The sequence below is a fragment of the Chamaea fasciata genome, unplaced genomic scaffold, assembly GCF_029207755.1.
Source record: "Chamaea fasciata isolate MVZ Bird 193981 ecotype frontalis unplaced genomic scaffold, bChaFas1.0.hap1 SCAF_13, whole genome shotgun sequence".
NCBI classification, from domain to species: domain Eukaryota; kingdom Metazoa; phylum Chordata; class Aves; order Passeriformes; family Sylviidae; genus Chamaea; species Chamaea fasciata.
This window is the reverse complement of record NW_027094098.1, coordinates 2,184,894-2,200,835: the sequence shown is the minus strand read 5'-3', so window position 1 is coordinate 2,200,835 and position 15,942 is coordinate 2,184,894. Positions and strand designations below refer to the sequence as shown.

Here is a 15,942-nt window from a genome sequence, read left to right as displayed (position 1 = left end):
TGAATAGAGCTGGATTGGAGGCACAGTTCTCTCTGGGAAGGCTGAACTGACTTGATAATCCACTGCTGCAGCCATTCTGTCAATGCCTCAAGTCTCTGCTCTCAGCTGTTCTGAAAATCCAGAAAGAATAGCTAATCTCAAACAGAAAGGATGTTAAAAGTCAAATTTATATTATGATTTAAATACTCTAACTTCCTGAAATATTCCCAAATATCAGTCAGGTATCTTCCTCAGTCAGGTTTTGTAATCTTATAAAATTCTGTATTAGTAACCAAAATAATTATTTGTACTTCCAAAACAGCACTTGACAGGTGTGTTTTGATGATGATTAATAGTCTGTGGCTTCATATCAACAATGACATGAAGCCTTTCGCCCTTATGGTTAAATAATTATGTTACTTCAGGTATTCTGACTTGTGGGTTTTGTGGAGTTTTGCATCCTTTGCATTCTGGCTGCATTTGCTTAGTGCAAATGGCACTAAACTGTTTATGAGCTTTTTTTCTCCTTTACCCGACAACGCTGGATGTGTTGTTGGCTGCCTGACAGTTTATCACTTTATATCATCTCTTTTCCTTTCTCTATCCTGATCCTTACTAGAAAATTGAAAAATAAATGTTTATATCTATCTTTCCCTCCCACTCTCCCCCCAACATAAGAAGGAGCATGGACCTGTTGGAGCAGGTCCAGAGGAGAGTGAGGAAGATGTTCAGAGAGCTGGAGCCCCTCTGCTCTGAAGACAAGATCACATCAAGATTTAACTGTCTAACAAAAATTTTGGTTTAGGTGCCCTGGGTGATCAGCCCTCCTTTCCTACTGAAGCTGCAAGGTTAATCGTGAAAAGCTGAATGTCATGTGAGCAGAGGCAGGAAACATGTCATGTCAATTTAATTGGTTAGGACAAAGATTTTTGGGAATATTTGAAGGTTAGTGGTGTAATTTGGGAAATTTACCATTTTACAGGTTCAGGTTTTACTGTGCAACATCTTAGAATTTATTTAGAAAATGAGTTGAACAAGGAAAAAATCAAACTAAGATTTTGTAGGTGACTACTTTGTTCACACATTTTACACATCAGACTAACACTAACACTGGTTTAGGAATGTGTTCTTCAACCTCTTTTTCAATCATTACACTACAGCTTTTTTTTTCAACTTTGTCATTCTTATTTGGGGTGATTTCCACTTCATATTCAAACCATACTAATTGATTTTTTTAAAGTGGGGATTTTAGGCTATAGAATTGATACATCTGATTAGAATTGGGTTAAACAATATATTTTTGCTTTATAGCACTGAAGAACGTGGAGATCTTCTGGCATTTTTCAGAAGCATTTCAGCCTATGCTGAGTGGTATGAACATCGTAAACGCACTTTCCTGCATTTCAAGGTAGTGTCTATCAAGCCTTTCTTTATTAGGACAATATTTATGGCTTTAAGAAGTTTATTAAGAGAGAGCATTGGAGGTGAAACTGGCTGTCTTTAGCAGAATATGGGATCTTAAGGTTGTATGTGGTGGTGAAGAGAATATGAGCTAAAAATTTGTGCTGTGTTCATGGGGCAATTAAGCAGCAATTATTCTGTACCTCATGGGTGGAGGAAAATAAGACTGTGCCTTTCTATGAAGAAGAAGCAGTTTGCTTTGGTATTATATTTTATTTTGATTTAAAAAAAAGGTAAAAGAAGAAATTAAAAGAAAATAACACTTGTAGTCTTTGGCATGTAAATGTTGATTTTGAAGGATTAGATCTGTTTCTCTTGAAGATGTCAGTGTGTGTTTGGGCAACAGCACTTTCAGTTCTGGAGTGCTTTACTTGTGTGGGAAATAAACTGTTCCTCCCTCCTAACTGGAACATGGTATTTGAGCTTAGTTTTAAATTATCAGTATTTGGCTTGTTTGTTTTGGCTTTGTGCTGCTTTTAAGATAAACACCTAATCCTTGGAGTAAAAATACTACAGTCTTACAGACACAAAACATCTTACATGATGCTTTATGTTAAGAGAAGGATGTTTAGCTGCTTAATTGTTTATGGTTTCTTGGCTGAGTTTTACGTACCTCAAGAATTTATTGTCACTAAACTCAACACCATCTTTCCTTTTCAGCTGTAGTATGAAATGGGAACTGCATCATTTCCTATTTTTTCAGTCTTTTAGGCCTTTGGGTTCTGTGCCAAATGAATCAATTTCTATTATCCAATCAATCAGAATAGAAAAAAAGAGTTCTATTTTCTGATAATACTAAAAAAAAATCCAGGCCTCTGCTGAGCAATAAACTGGCATTGCCTAATGCTGCTGGCTTTTGTGTGAGGGCTTTTCTTTAATCCCTCCATAGAAAAGGTAGAGCACCAAGAGCTTTAGGGCTTTTTGGTTGGTTTTTCCAGCTTCACTTGATGCTTTCTGATCCTTACATCAGCAGTGACTGTGGTTTCTGGGACAGTGATTTGGTGAACTGTTGTAAATACTTCTCATTTAAAAATATAACAAAAGAAAAAATAGAGAAGAGATGGGTTAGGAGATAAGTTTTGAATTGTTATATAAGCAATTTTTTTAAAGTATTTGTTCAGATGTTGAGTATAAACAACGAAACAACTAATAGCTAAAAGATGTGTGAAGACAATTCTCTGAAGACATTACAAGTTTGTCAGAGTTACAGATGTTCTTTCTAAAGGTAGTTTTATTTCCATGGTCAACGACAAGGATAAAAGGCAAACCAATCTGGGAGAATACTTACTAAATATGACTGACTGTGTGCTTATGAAGAGTATTTTAGGTCGTCTTATTTTTGTTAGCATTGCTAATCATTCCATTTTGAAACAGAAGACTTTCTTGGGTAAGAGAATTAATAAAAGGGTTCAAAGATCAAATCTGACAGTTCAAATAACTAGATTGCTCAGGAGAATGTGGATCTGTAGTTTAATGGTTTTAGTAATTTGTGGGAAAGCAGTTAGGCATATGTTGTTAATATATGCATAAAACCAACTCAAGGGTCTCTCCTGTTAATATTCACACTTACACAACATTAAAAATGAGTCTCTAATCTTTGCATTCATTTTTTTCCCCTTACCTGCTCTCTAGACTCCACTGTTTTGGAGAGAAAACTGTTGTGGGGGGGAGTCTTGGGTTTATAGTTCTTCTTTTAATCCATTTATTTTTTAAAGAAAATTGCCAATGCTTCTATGTAGAAATAAAATCGTTTCTGATGCTTTTCTCAGAATGTAGTGTAGAAAACACCAAAGGTAGTTTATTTTTTCTTTCCTGTTTTCATACTTGAGAAGAAAGGGATAATGTAGACGTGGATGAGTACTTTGAGTAATATTGAATGTTTTGAGATTAATGGCAATTCAAGGTCAATTCAAAATAGGTTTTGAAGGACCAAATGGAGTGTTGCCCACGTATTGTGTATGGCAGGTCTTGCCATTGTCACAATAAATATGTCTGCAAAATGGATTCACATCTGTCAATAATCTTCTAACCTTAGTCTGCCGTGAGGCTGAACAATTGAAACAGGCAAGGCTGGAAGAGCAGGTTGTTGAAGCTGATACTGATAAACAAGAACAAAAATTCAAGTTTTATTGGAAATACAGAACAGAAATGAGTGATAGGATAAGACAGAACAGTTTACATTCAGCTTGATATTAGTACTGGTCACACAAATAGGAGGTGTAAATCCTCCCCACTGAAGCCTTTCTCACTTCATGTTTTTATTAACTTGCTGTGAATGGGGAAAGGAAAGTAAAACACATCAGAGAACTTGGTGCCTGCTTGAGGCATTCAGAAGGTACCACTTGTCTACTTTGGTTTGCTCACAAAGTGTTAGGAGCATTAATTAGCATTACTGATGATAATGAGCACGTTTCATAAATATATACAACATTTTAATGTAAAATTTATCATGTGGTAGTGGGTAGGTCTTATGTTTACATGTGTATATATTACAAAAAGATGAATTTATTTGTGTATACACATTTTTGTTGATATTTACTGATCCTGTTAATACTGGAAAGAGTTTTAGTAGCAATGATTTGTGATGAGAATAAGATCAGAGGCTGCTGCTTATGTAACATTATTACATTTACAACCCTGTTTTTTCCATCTTAGGTGTTTATCACAAGAGACATGAGAGAATTGCTGGGTTTAGTTTTTTCCAGATAGAAATTTGGCTTGACACTGGAATGTACTTTTACATGCATTGAAGTTGTTTTTTATGTTTGGCTGAAAACCTGCAAACATCAAAGTTTTATGATTTGTGTGGAAAAATGAAAACCAAATACTGCTGCCAGACATGGTTTTGTTCTCAGTTAAGACAATGGAATTTCCTTCTTATTACACCAAATAACTTAAAATGGAAAATACTGGGGATTGCTGTTTTTGTTGGATAATGGGTTCAGGGCAAAAATATGTGTTCAGAATTAGGTGGGCATCAATTCCCCAAAGCACAAGCACTAGCAAATCAAGGCTTAGCTAAATAAGATAAATCAAACTAATACAAAATATCTTTTAAAATTAGTATTCTAGTTGTAGTGATACATCATCATGCATTTGATGCTTAACTATTTCTACAAATTAGGAATCTATACTAGCTTCAAACTTAGTACAAAGTTGATGTGGTAATAGTAACTAGCACACCTTTGGCATTCATTTGTCTGGAGGCTTTACACCTGGTGTAGGTGTCTGAGGGGAGAAACTGGATGTCAGAAATGTACAGTTGTGGAACTAAAAACGTTGTGCCCTTTATCAATGCTGGCCAGTTTTAGATGAACTGAGTGTCAAGGCCTGTACATGTCAATTTGTGGTCTTAATGCACTGCATAGGTTCAACTAGTTGAGTGAAATGCTTGAAGTTGTCTCTGATTTCAGATCAGTGATGGAATCAACTTTTCTGTTGATTTTTCCCTAATGATCAGAAGTATTGTTGTAGAAGGGTAATTCTCTTTCTTTGCTCTGACATCTAGACGAAATCATAGCTGTTTACAGGTAAACACATGAATTTAGCTTTGCTCTTAACTATATTGTCACATTTCCTGCCAGGAGAAGCTGTGGAACCAAGGCTTGGTCTACATCATCAGTGAAGAACTAAGATACTTTAGTCCATTATGTTGTATGTAGACCATTGTTTTAAAATGGGAAGCTGGTGTTGCCAAAACAGCTCTTGTGAGAACAGCTCAGCAAAACATATATATTTCACTTAAAAATACATTGTGTAAAAATAAAACACATGTTATTTTCAAAGCAAAATAATAGAAGAAAATCTAAAACATTTTTGCAGAGTTCCAGTTGCTATGTTGCTTGGCATACTAAACCTAAATAGGAGTTACTCTCATTTACCACAAATCAAGTTTTTAAGGAAACTTTAATGAGTTTAAGCTTTGAGAAGTCCTATTTCTAAACATAACTTTCTCTCATATTCATCTTCATCCAGTACACCTTTGAAGGTCAACTGAAAAGATTTCACTCCAGATTAAAAGCGTGGGAGTGGAATTCAGAAGTATTTTTCCCTTTAGCTTGCTCAAAGAAAATCTTGCATTTATCTGAAAGTAAGATGTGGTGATTGTTCTGAGTGCTGGTAAAGAATGAGAACAAGCAGTTTTGTGTGATTTTTACCTAAAGAGTATGTGGTGAAATAAAAGTTGAGCTGATGTGTGTGCATATGTATATATTTTTACACTTTCATTAACAGAAAAGATTCTGAAAGCATGAGGGATACCGTAACTACTAAAGTGACTGTTTTGAAATGGTTGTTTCAGGGGAGAACGACGCAACATAGCAGAAAGTCCGGGGTACGCAGGGAAAAGAGCATTAGTAAGGGAGAGGATATGAACTTGTAAACAGAGAAGAAGTGATTCTTGTTAGCATGCCTGGGTCTGGCATGTGGAGTGACGTGAGCAGTGCTAGTAGTAGGTTCCCACAGGCAGCATCCTCAGGCAGGAGAAGGCGTTGACGTGCTTGGCCAGGACGATGGGGTTGCCCTCCATCCTTATCTCGTCCATCCGCGTCCGGATGTAGCGCGTGTTGTTGGACTTGCAGAACGTGTCATCCGTGATGGTGGTGATATTGTTGTACTGCAAACCAAAACGTTTTTATAGATAAATACATACATGCATTGCTGAATAAAGATTAGAGCCTCGTTTTGCCAGCTCCTATCCCTGCTGTACAGAAACCAATAATAAATCCTTGCATGGGAATTAGCGGGTTCTGAACTTCTGGATGGTTGTGGCCATACGCATTGGTATGTTAAATTGTTTTATCCAGAGGTGCAGTGGAAAACTGTAGTGGGAACTGTTTTAAAATAGAACAAGTTTGATTTGAAGTGTGCAACTCCTGAGCTGTTTCCTAAGAAAATGTTAAGGAAATCCTTTGGGAATACCTGAAGGTGAAGAATGCGCAGACTCTCTGGTAAGTTCAGGGGAACAGATTCCAGTGCGTTGTGTCCTAAGTAGAGGTAGGCCAAATTTGTGAGCTTCTGTTAAACAGAAAGAAAGGTTACTGATGCTGGTATTGAGGTTAAGTAACTTATGCCTGTTACAAGACATTAGTAATTTTTTCTGATCACATAGCCTGTAAGCTAATGTATCAAAAGCCATTCTTTTGCTGTGAATGTTGAATTCTATTATATCAAGAAATACATAGAACAAACCTTCTATGTTTGGGAAATGTCACTGTCAGAATGTTGGTTTTAAAGTTGAGACCACTATAAAGTGCTATATATAGTCTAATTGTATTTCTGTAGTCCTCAGAACTGTACTTGAGCCATCAAATTTTGAATAGTCTTTTCCTTTACATATTAGAGAGAAAGCAAGCAGGTGAGAGATTTTATAGAAAATTCTTTTCTGCATGGAGGAGATGAGAGTGAGTGTACAAATGACTGATATTCCAGAGTGTCTTAAAAGCAAAGCAAAAGCTGGAGAGCTGCTTCATTGCAGTTTGTTCCTTAGATTACAGAAAATACAGAAAAATAATTTGGTGGCAGACTGAATAGTCTGGTTGCTGATTTTGTTTACTTTGATTACTTAAATTATTGGCTTTTTCTTTACCTTGAAAGCATTAGCTTTGATACCTCTGCTTTTGATTCTGTTTTGGTTTGCATTAAATGTTGTTAGTTTGGGAGGTAGAACAGGAAGTTTTACAAGTCGATTTTCAGCGAGAGAGAGTTCTTCCAACAGCAGAAGCTTTGAAAAGGCTCCATCTTCTATTTCTTCAATCCTATTTCCACTAAAATCAATTCTTCTCAAGGTAGCTTTACAGAAAAGAAATGAAAATATAAGTATTGACTTTATAATTACATGGCATGGGAAATGTGTATGGCTGTATATGCTAAATGTTATACTGTTGGCTGCAATCTAAATTATGATCTACAAATGCAAATACTATTAAAATATGGGTAAAATTGACATCTGTATTTTTTCCTGTTCTTAAATTGAAAAAATAAAAAAAGGGAAATATTCTGGATCCTTCTTTTTGTTTTAGAGATAACATGATTTCAGATATTCATAGAGTTGTCATGCTGTGTAGTGAGATAGCTGACAGAGCTGTCTTTGGAGCATTTGAAAGAAAAATAATGCCTGGTCATTTAAGACTGGCTGGGATGCAGAGCTGAATTTTATTTTTAGCCTGATTGTTTGGGATTATTAAGATGTTTTGGGAGTATTAAGATGTTTAAGGGTCCAAATGCATTTCCATTTTGCCTTTCCATTTCATATTCTAAAACAGGGCTGGAAATGCGGGTGTCACTTACGGATGTCAGCGAAGTCTGAGGCTGCAATCCTTTTGATCTTGTTGAAGCGAGCGTAGAGATAGGCGGTTTCCTTGGGCAGGGGCGGCACGGCCTCGATGTCGATCTCCTCGCAGTACACGGAGCCGCTCAGGCACACGCACAGCAAACACGTGGGCAGGTCTGCCAGCGAGGGGTTGGGCACTCAGTTACAGCCTGCTCAACTCAACTTAAGCTTGGTTACTCAAAATAGTTTTCTCTAGTGTCTTAAGATTTCCCATTGTTTGGTTTTTAAAAAATTCTATTTGCGTCAAGTTCTGAGAAGATTTAATGTTCTCAACTGGTTTGTGTTTTTTGTTCTTTTTATTGCGCTTAATTTCCCTGTGTATAATCTCTGTTCTTACCTGAGCATGTGAAATGCTATTAATCGTCCTGAATTCAGTTTAAATCTTTAGTTGGCTAAGAGTATGGTGAATGTGACAACTACAAGTTTGTGACCATGTTAAGTATCACATTTGGAACCAAACCCATGAGGAGAAACACCTGGCAGTGCATGCATTTGGTACTGTAAGTGCATTGGGAGCATTGCTGGTAGGTCACACAATATCCTGTGTTATTCCTAGCTACTATTTTGTCTAAGCCTCTTGATAAAATCTCCAGCAGTTATGTTTATAATATCATATATGGTTTAGATTGGAAGGGACCTGAAAGGTCAGCTCATTCCAACACTCTGCCACAGACAGGGACACCTTCCACTAGACCAGCTTGCTCAGAGTCCTGTGGACTATCTCTATCAGTTTTACACTGAGATTTTTACAGCTGTTGTTTTAAGCAGAGAGAGAAACTTTTTGTAATGTAGTTTGAGACATTTGTACCTTGTCCTGTTCCTCGTGGACAAGTAAAGCATTAGTAACTTCTGCTTTGCTCTAATCTTTTCTGCCAGCAGTATTCGAATACATATAATGAATGTGGCTTTGAATCCAGTTTCATCACCACTGCTGTGTCTTGTGCTATGCTTTCTGTATTTTGAGAAATATAGATTGGCTTCTACCCTGGAGTGAGTGCAGTGCAGACAGCAGGGTCATTCCGTGGGGTAGTTGTCACTGCACAGCAAAACAGGACCTTGTACAACCTGTGAGGAGTTCCAAAAGCAGCTGGTCTATACTGGGAAGCCAACCCAGTACATGTAACAGCAATTCTTACAGCAGCACTGCAGAGAACAGAATGAAGATTTTGAGATTTAGCTTTGTGAATGTCATCGTTTTTAGGACTGCAGAGTTCTGTGCCATTTGGTGGTTTGGTTTTTTTTTTTTAGTGGCTTGTTTTCATATGTTTGTGTAGGAAATGGAAAACATCAAACAATGTTGTCACTGTTAACAAGGCAATAGTTTTTATGCTTGTCTGTCTAGAAGCTCTGATGTTCTTGGAGACTTGCTCAGCTTTTGATGGGGGCTTGTTGACAGGTGCTGTTTGGCAATAATTAACCTTGAATTAGCACTTTGGTGGAGATTGATAGTCCCTGGTCCTGCTGAATCATCAGTTATTTTGGGAAGTTTAGATCACAGACACACAAAATAAGTGTCTCTTTTTCTCACTGTTCTGTTTGGCAGAGGAACTTTGTCCTTTTCATGTGTAGAGAGCCCTGGGTCTTGTTAGGAGAAAGCTGGACAATGTACCCAGAGCCTGTAGGAAACTTTGTCAGGTGAAGAATGTTCCCGATGTATTTTAAACATTAATCTCCCTGATCATCAGATGTAAACTTTGAGAATAGCCAATTGTTCAAATAAATCGGTTGAATTAATTTAAGCTCGTCATATTTCATCATCGCTTGTTTAAATTGTGGAACTTACTGGGGGATGTATTTTGTTTTTCTTCGTTGTCTTGTCTAATTTATTTAACTTGGGTACATCTCAATGGCAAATATGACTGGGCAAGTCTGTGGAGATGCTTACAAGCTGTGCCTTGTGTATTCAGAGTTTACCTGAGGATCCTTTAAATTTGTCAGCCTGCTCCATCAGAAGTTAAAACGTTTTCCACAAGGGATGTGAAATATATTCAAAAATTAAACGATTAATTTAAAGCCTTTGTCATCCTTTGCACATTAGATTTATATATTAAAATATATTCTTTTGGATATCTTAGACATCACAATATTCATATCAGTTAACTTACTTGTGTCCTTTGTTGGTGGGACATCGAGTTGGTTGTCATCACTTGGCAGCATTAGGGAAGTGTCAAGAGAAACGTTTGTTCCATCCTTTGTGAGAGAACAAATCTTATTTGAAAACACAAACCGCAGACAAAAATCTGCAGAGCATTCCAAGGATCTGAAATGACATCTTTTAAAGTGAGCTTCCTACAATGTACCTCCTTATAGCACTTAGTTTTTAAAATGCTCTTATAGGTTGGATGACTAATGTGATGTATTGTCACTTTTACACATGAACTGTGCACTTTGAAAGGCAAGAAGGGAAGGTGCTGCCAATGCTCTTTAGAAAACTCAAGTTCTTAAGGAAAGGACAGCAGACACAAAAGAGAAAATATAGGCTATATGGTGGGAAGGAATATGTAAATGGTGGGTATTTACAAACAGTAGAGTTTTGAAGATCAAGATTTTGCATATAATGCAAAATTCAATAGGAGTTTTGTGACTATAAGCTGTATTTCGTTGTTGTTTTGCCTGAATAATCTCAGTACAATGGAATGTCCTTGCATTTAAAGCTATTCAGAATTCCTCCTGGAGATAGTCATTGTATCTTTTCAATTGCAGGAGAACTTAGTTTATAAACACATTCCTTGCAGGTATTGGCTGAAATTGAGTAATCTGTTTTCATGATCTGCACGTAAGTCTGTTTTAAGGTGTGGGCTGCTAACAGAAAGGGCCTCTTGTGATGCAGGGAACAGTAGTCAGGTTTTCATTGGACACTGGAAGAATTTGAGAGAATTACCTATTATTATTCCCTATTACTGTATTTACAGTATAGATACAGTGGCTTGTACTGTGATTTGCATGCATTAAACTTAAGGGGATTTCAGTTTGACTGTGGTAGTTGTTTTTGGCTCACATCATTTGTTTGGAGGGTTTTTTTGTGAGGAAAATTTGTAGGACAGAAGAAGCCAGTATGTGTTTTGGTGTGCCTGCCTATTGGGAGCACATGCAGGAAAGAACACTGTGAGATGTGGAAGATGTTTTGCTTTAAACATGCTTAAGGATCAGGCCCTGGCAGGAGCAGAATGCTCTGTTGGAGAGCTGCTTGCACACTGGGAATGCTGACAAATGAACCCCTTTTAGTTTTCTTAATCCCCCCACTCTCCCTTCCTCCAGGCACACAGGTGGTTCATATGCAAATGCAATGTGCAGGTAAGAGCTTTCAAACTCCTGATACTGTGTTTTATTTGGTATTTAGTTGCTTGCGTATACTTTACTGTGGGAATTTTTTTATTCTGCAAAACAAACCGCTCAGGCTTGACATAAAGCCTGAGAAACAAATATCTTGGCCGGCCTCTGTCATTTTGACCCCTTTTTAGCCTATGAATCATCCGTCCCTTGGCTCTTCCCCGCATCTGCCTCTCCAGGCTCTGGCTCTGGTTTGGGCTAGCTTGGTTTGTCCTAGTGAAGTTTTAGGTGCTCAGTAGGATTCTGGCAGCAGTTTGGCTGTGCTGGGTGGAGGGGAGCTGGGGGGCTGTCAGCTCACCAGCTACACTCCAGCAAACAGCGAATCTCACAGAAGCTTTCTGCAGGAGTTAGCTCACAAAGATAGGTTGATTAGGCACATGAAGACGTGGACCTTGAGGTATCTGTGCCAGTAGAGGCTTCTGAGTGCATGGACTGTTCATGGAACAAGTGGACTAATATGGCTGCAGCTGGTGTGGCTCCTGAGGGATGTTTAATAACATTTGCTGGCACAGCTTATCTGTCCCAGGTGAAGGTTTCTAGAAGAGTCTCCTGCTTGAGCCATCAAAGGAGGATGGGACTTCTTAGCAGAATGCAATGTATTCCTAATCTCTGCCAGTGGGAAACGTCACAAAAATTAAAATTGGTAATTTGCAGAATACCATGTAAATTCCTAAAATCAAAACGTATTTGCTGATCAGCCATGAAAATTCCTAACTATGGAGTATCATGCAGAAGATTGTTTGGATTATAGCCACAAGTTCATTGCTTGCATATGTCAGGAATGCACTGAAGGAATATTGGCCTACTCACGTACTTAAATTCCACCTTCCTCTTGCACTTTACTGCACAGACACATTAACACTTTACATCTAAATACTCCAACCATCTTCAAGTCTCTGCAAAATAATTTATTCATCTTATAACACAAAGGTCTGGTAGTTTATATTCAATGAAACTAGTTAGTCCAGATGTGAGAGCATCTAATTGAGTGGTTCTATTCTCTTGTGGAAATTAAGGTTTTAAACTGGTCCAATGTTATTCAAGACTGGTGTAGCTGTGGTTTCAAATAATCACAGTAATAAATTTCTTCTGATGTTTTTAGTAAAAGTTTTGGTTTTGGTTTGTTTTTTTTTTCTCCAACTGTGTGTTCAAGCACACAGTAAGGAGTTAAAATTGTATGCAAGATAGATTCCTGACTGGGCATGCTTGAAGAAACATTTGGCACGCATTTCAGTTCCAGTAAACACTTGGACTATTCGGGGTGTAAAATTGGTGCAATAAGTGAATAGAAGATCTGTTTGTGCACCCCATGATTTAAACTGGGAACACTGACACTTGTGTCAATGTAGTTGTTGCACGTAAGGAGCTCATTTATTATTTTGTAATGAAAACATGTCAATGGAGAACTGACCTGATGGAAATAATGACCGACTACATTCCTAGAATTATCCTAAGCAGAACTGTTGGCCTTCAGAAGTCCTCCAGCTTAGAGCACTGCCAAGAGGACTTTGATTTGTCTGTGGCACATCTGTTGGCACCATTCCCACATAGGTATACTTGTTCGTGTACTGAAGCAGCAGCAATCTTCTGCAAGCCATTTATTAATGAGTGTCATCTGATGCTGTGCCTAGCTGGTTAAAGTTAACAGGTTTAGTATTTTTAAAAACTTACTTCTGAGTGGATATTTACTGATAAGCTTAAAGTCATTTATATAGTCCCTTTTCATGGGTTTATGAATATGTGTTATTTCATCACTGTGGTAGATGTCACATTTAAAAATACCTTAGACATTTTTTTGCTCTAAATATGTAACAAATTGTTTTAGTCAACAGTGGAAAGCTGTAATTTAAGTAGTACTGGGAAATATTAAAAAGGTTTATGAAAGTGGTTTTTCTATATTTGGACTGCAATTTTTTACTTACTGTCTTTTGCTGGTTTATTTTTCTTGCTTATCAGACTAAGCTATTGTAACAAGTACAGTTTAGATTAATGAAAACCTTGAGCTTTTCATACTGGGCTGTTACCACTTGGTTTGCATCTGTGGTATTTGCCTTGGAAACTACTCTCGGGACAATTGCTGCTGGGTTTTCTTCCTCATCAGTGTTGTATCTCCTTTGCTATTGGTGTGTACTGATTAGGTCTGTATGGGGGTGTGAGGTTTGTAACCGTCCCTGGCAGCTGAGGTTGTGGCACTTCACTTAATTCTCCCCTGGCTTTGTGTCTTGTATTGAAATTCAGTGGCAGGAATGTGGATCACCCAACAAAAACATTCTGTTTGGAGGTGCTGGTGAGTGCACTGAGATGTAGGGGATATTCTCTTTATTAAGACTCTCAAAGTGTTAATATGTAAGTGACTCCTCCAGCACTGGACATTCTGTAGAAGTTTGGGACTGCTGAACTGTTGAGCTGTAAAAACCCAAACCACCCACCTCTGAAAAACTGAGGCAAGAAACTTGATCGTTTGACAAGTCAAAAGAGGAACTGTGGTTTATACTGGCAGGTTATGTTCAATAGAAAGGGGGGGTTCCAATTCTTACTTTGATAGTAAAAAAATAAATAAAATCACCTTCCTTGTTTTTAAGCAAACTCACTGAGTTAATACAACATAGCTCAAACTGTTGAGGTAGCAGTTAACATATCCTGTTCTTGAAACTCCTATGATTGCAGGCACATAAGAACAGCAGAGTTAAAATGATGCTTTAGCCTTACTTATGCAAGCCTGCCTTCTGTGGCTTACTCAGACTGTAGCAAGGGTAATATTTTTGTGGTTTTACTTTGAGTGGCTTTCCCTGTGTCTGAACCCATTGTTTGCTTCCGTGTTATTTTAGGACTTTTCCGTAAAACTTACATGCATGCACATAACACCTTTTTCACATAATGCTTATTTTAGTTAAAAATCTTAAAAGGAAAATATAAATAAAATACCTTTCTTATATCCTTGGATTGCATTTCATAATCTTGTGTCAGGCTTCCCATGGAAACATCTGTATCATACTCATAAAACTGGAGTGATTCTTGCTGTAGAGGTGGTGCTGGATTTACCAAAGGTACAAACACAAACAAAAAAAACGTAGCCTGCAAAGTCTCCATTCTTGCCCAGAAAAATGTGTGTAGCTTTCGGTGAGCTGGTGAAGATCTGCTAGTGCCTGGACTCTGGAGAACACTTTCTTTGGGACTGGAAATGAAAATGCAATCCGTCAAAACAATATTTAAAGCCTAGAGGACTTGTTGGCAGTAGTTTCTTACACATAAGGAATATGGAACAACTTTTAACTCTTGATATCCTTTAATTAGACACTAACTTTAAAAAACCTGTTCTTGACATGTGAAGAAACTGGGAAATAATAACCTTTTTCCAGCTAATAAGGAAAATATTCTCTTAATTACATTTGCTTTTTTCTCAGTTTATTTTTGTTAAAAGCAAGATGATTTTGTTACTATGAAATATCTGTCATGTATGTAGATGAACTAATTGAAATATGTGAGGTTCAAATGCATTTTCCTTTATTGTCAAAATAAGTATTTTCAAACCTAAATGCTGTATAACAATAGCCTCTCATCTTTCACTTTATATTTGAGACTAAATAAGAGGGGATAAATTAATACCCTCAGAATATTATACAGGTTGGGTACTTTTCAGGCAGGAAAGGGGAAGAGGCTGCAAACATGATTCTTTAAAACATTACAAATAAGCATGCAATATTTTAAAAAAGAAATCGTTGCACAGCATTATTCTCCTCTTTACTGTAGTTTTATTTAAGCTCTAACTTAATCTACCTTTAGGAAAAAAGTCTACCTACCTTTTTAGCAGATTCCAAGCTCTTCACTGAAAACCCAGATATCTATAGTTACTCTTTTGTCAATGTACTTTAGGTACAAGTTATGCATTACATCCAAATTGTTAAAATGAACACTCTCTCAAAGTTTGACAGTCTGAAGAGTGCTTTCCATGGGGTAAAAATGCTTTGCCAGCATTCTCTCCCAGGGTGAGAGGTAATATCCTGGAGCAGGGGGTTGTACTTTGCATAACATTTGCAAATGCTAAGCCTGTGTAGCTCATCCTACTTTTGGTGTTCCTTGTTAAAATGGCAGCTTTCTGCTTTGTGGTGATGTGCTCTTTATATTTGCTAAGGCTTTTTCTGTAAATGAAATATTAATTGTGCAAACTGGAGGTCTCTAACAAGGCATGTGTTATCCATTTTGTGAAATGCTTCAGCCTAGAGACAAAGCAGCTGCTTTCTGAGACAGAGGTAGAGCCAAAACACACGTCTGTTGTATTAGTCACATTTTGTGAATAGTAAAATGTTTTATTAGAGGTTGTGTGTGTTTAGAGAAGTTTCACCTACCTTTGAAATGGAAACTTTTCAGTCTGAAGAGTTCAGGAAAAATATTGTTTGGAATTTTTTGTATTTGTCTTGAGATTTTTAGACAATCAATGTCTAAATGCCTCATTAATTGACTTATTAGACAGTTTATTGAAAAATGGGTTTCACAAATAATACTTGCTTTGAATAAAGTTCTGTTTCAGGTCTGTAGATAACTCAGTGAACGCTGTCCAGGTGTAAAACTTCCATCTGAACTATGAGCAGCAATTTTCTGGATTTGTGATGCATTTCTTCCTCCCTCATCCTTTTCCTCATTATGAAATTTTGGCAGTCAGCACAAATGGGAGACAGATGACCAACTTTGAGAGTTTATAGAGTAGCTTTCTTAAGTCTTTAAAAAGTATGTAGCAATAAAGTCTAGTGGGAATATATCCAGATTTACATTTCTCTTTTATTGTCATACCTTTTTTTTTTCTTTTCTTTTTTTTTTCTAGAGTAATACTGGTGATAAACTGT

General features: G+C 37.2%; 2 protein-coding genes across 7 annotated transcripts in view; one reads left to right on the top strand and one right to left on the bottom strand.

The window, feature by feature from the left end:
• CENPP (centromere protein P) overlaps positions 1 to 15,942 on the top strand; it is a 113,720-nt gene that overhangs the window by 9,551 nt on the left and 88,227 nt on the right. For all 6 annotated transcript variants that reach the window (XM_066195858.1, XM_066195855.1, XM_066195856.1 and 3 more), the window contains one exon: positions 1,291 to 1,387. In XM_066195858.1, coding sequence (XP_066051955.1) covers positions 1,291 to 1,387 — 97 coding nt within the window. The remainder of the gene's footprint in view (positions 1 to 1,290; positions 1,388 to 15,942) is intronic.
• OGN (osteoglycin) lies at positions 3,539 to 15,239 on the bottom strand. Its single transcript, XM_066195853.1, has 7 exons — positions 14,902 to 15,239; positions 14,027 to 14,276; positions 9,877 to 9,961; positions 7,729 to 7,887; positions 7,028 to 7,230; positions 6,361 to 6,456; positions 3,539 to 6,055 (listed from the first exon to the last, which is right to left on the bottom strand). Exons 2-7 carry the CDS (start codon positions 14,189 to 14,191, stop codon positions 5,885 to 5,887), a joined length of 879 nt encoding a protein of 292 aa, XP_066051950.1. The 5' UTR covers positions 14,192 to 14,276; positions 14,902 to 15,239; the 3' UTR covers positions 3,539 to 5,884.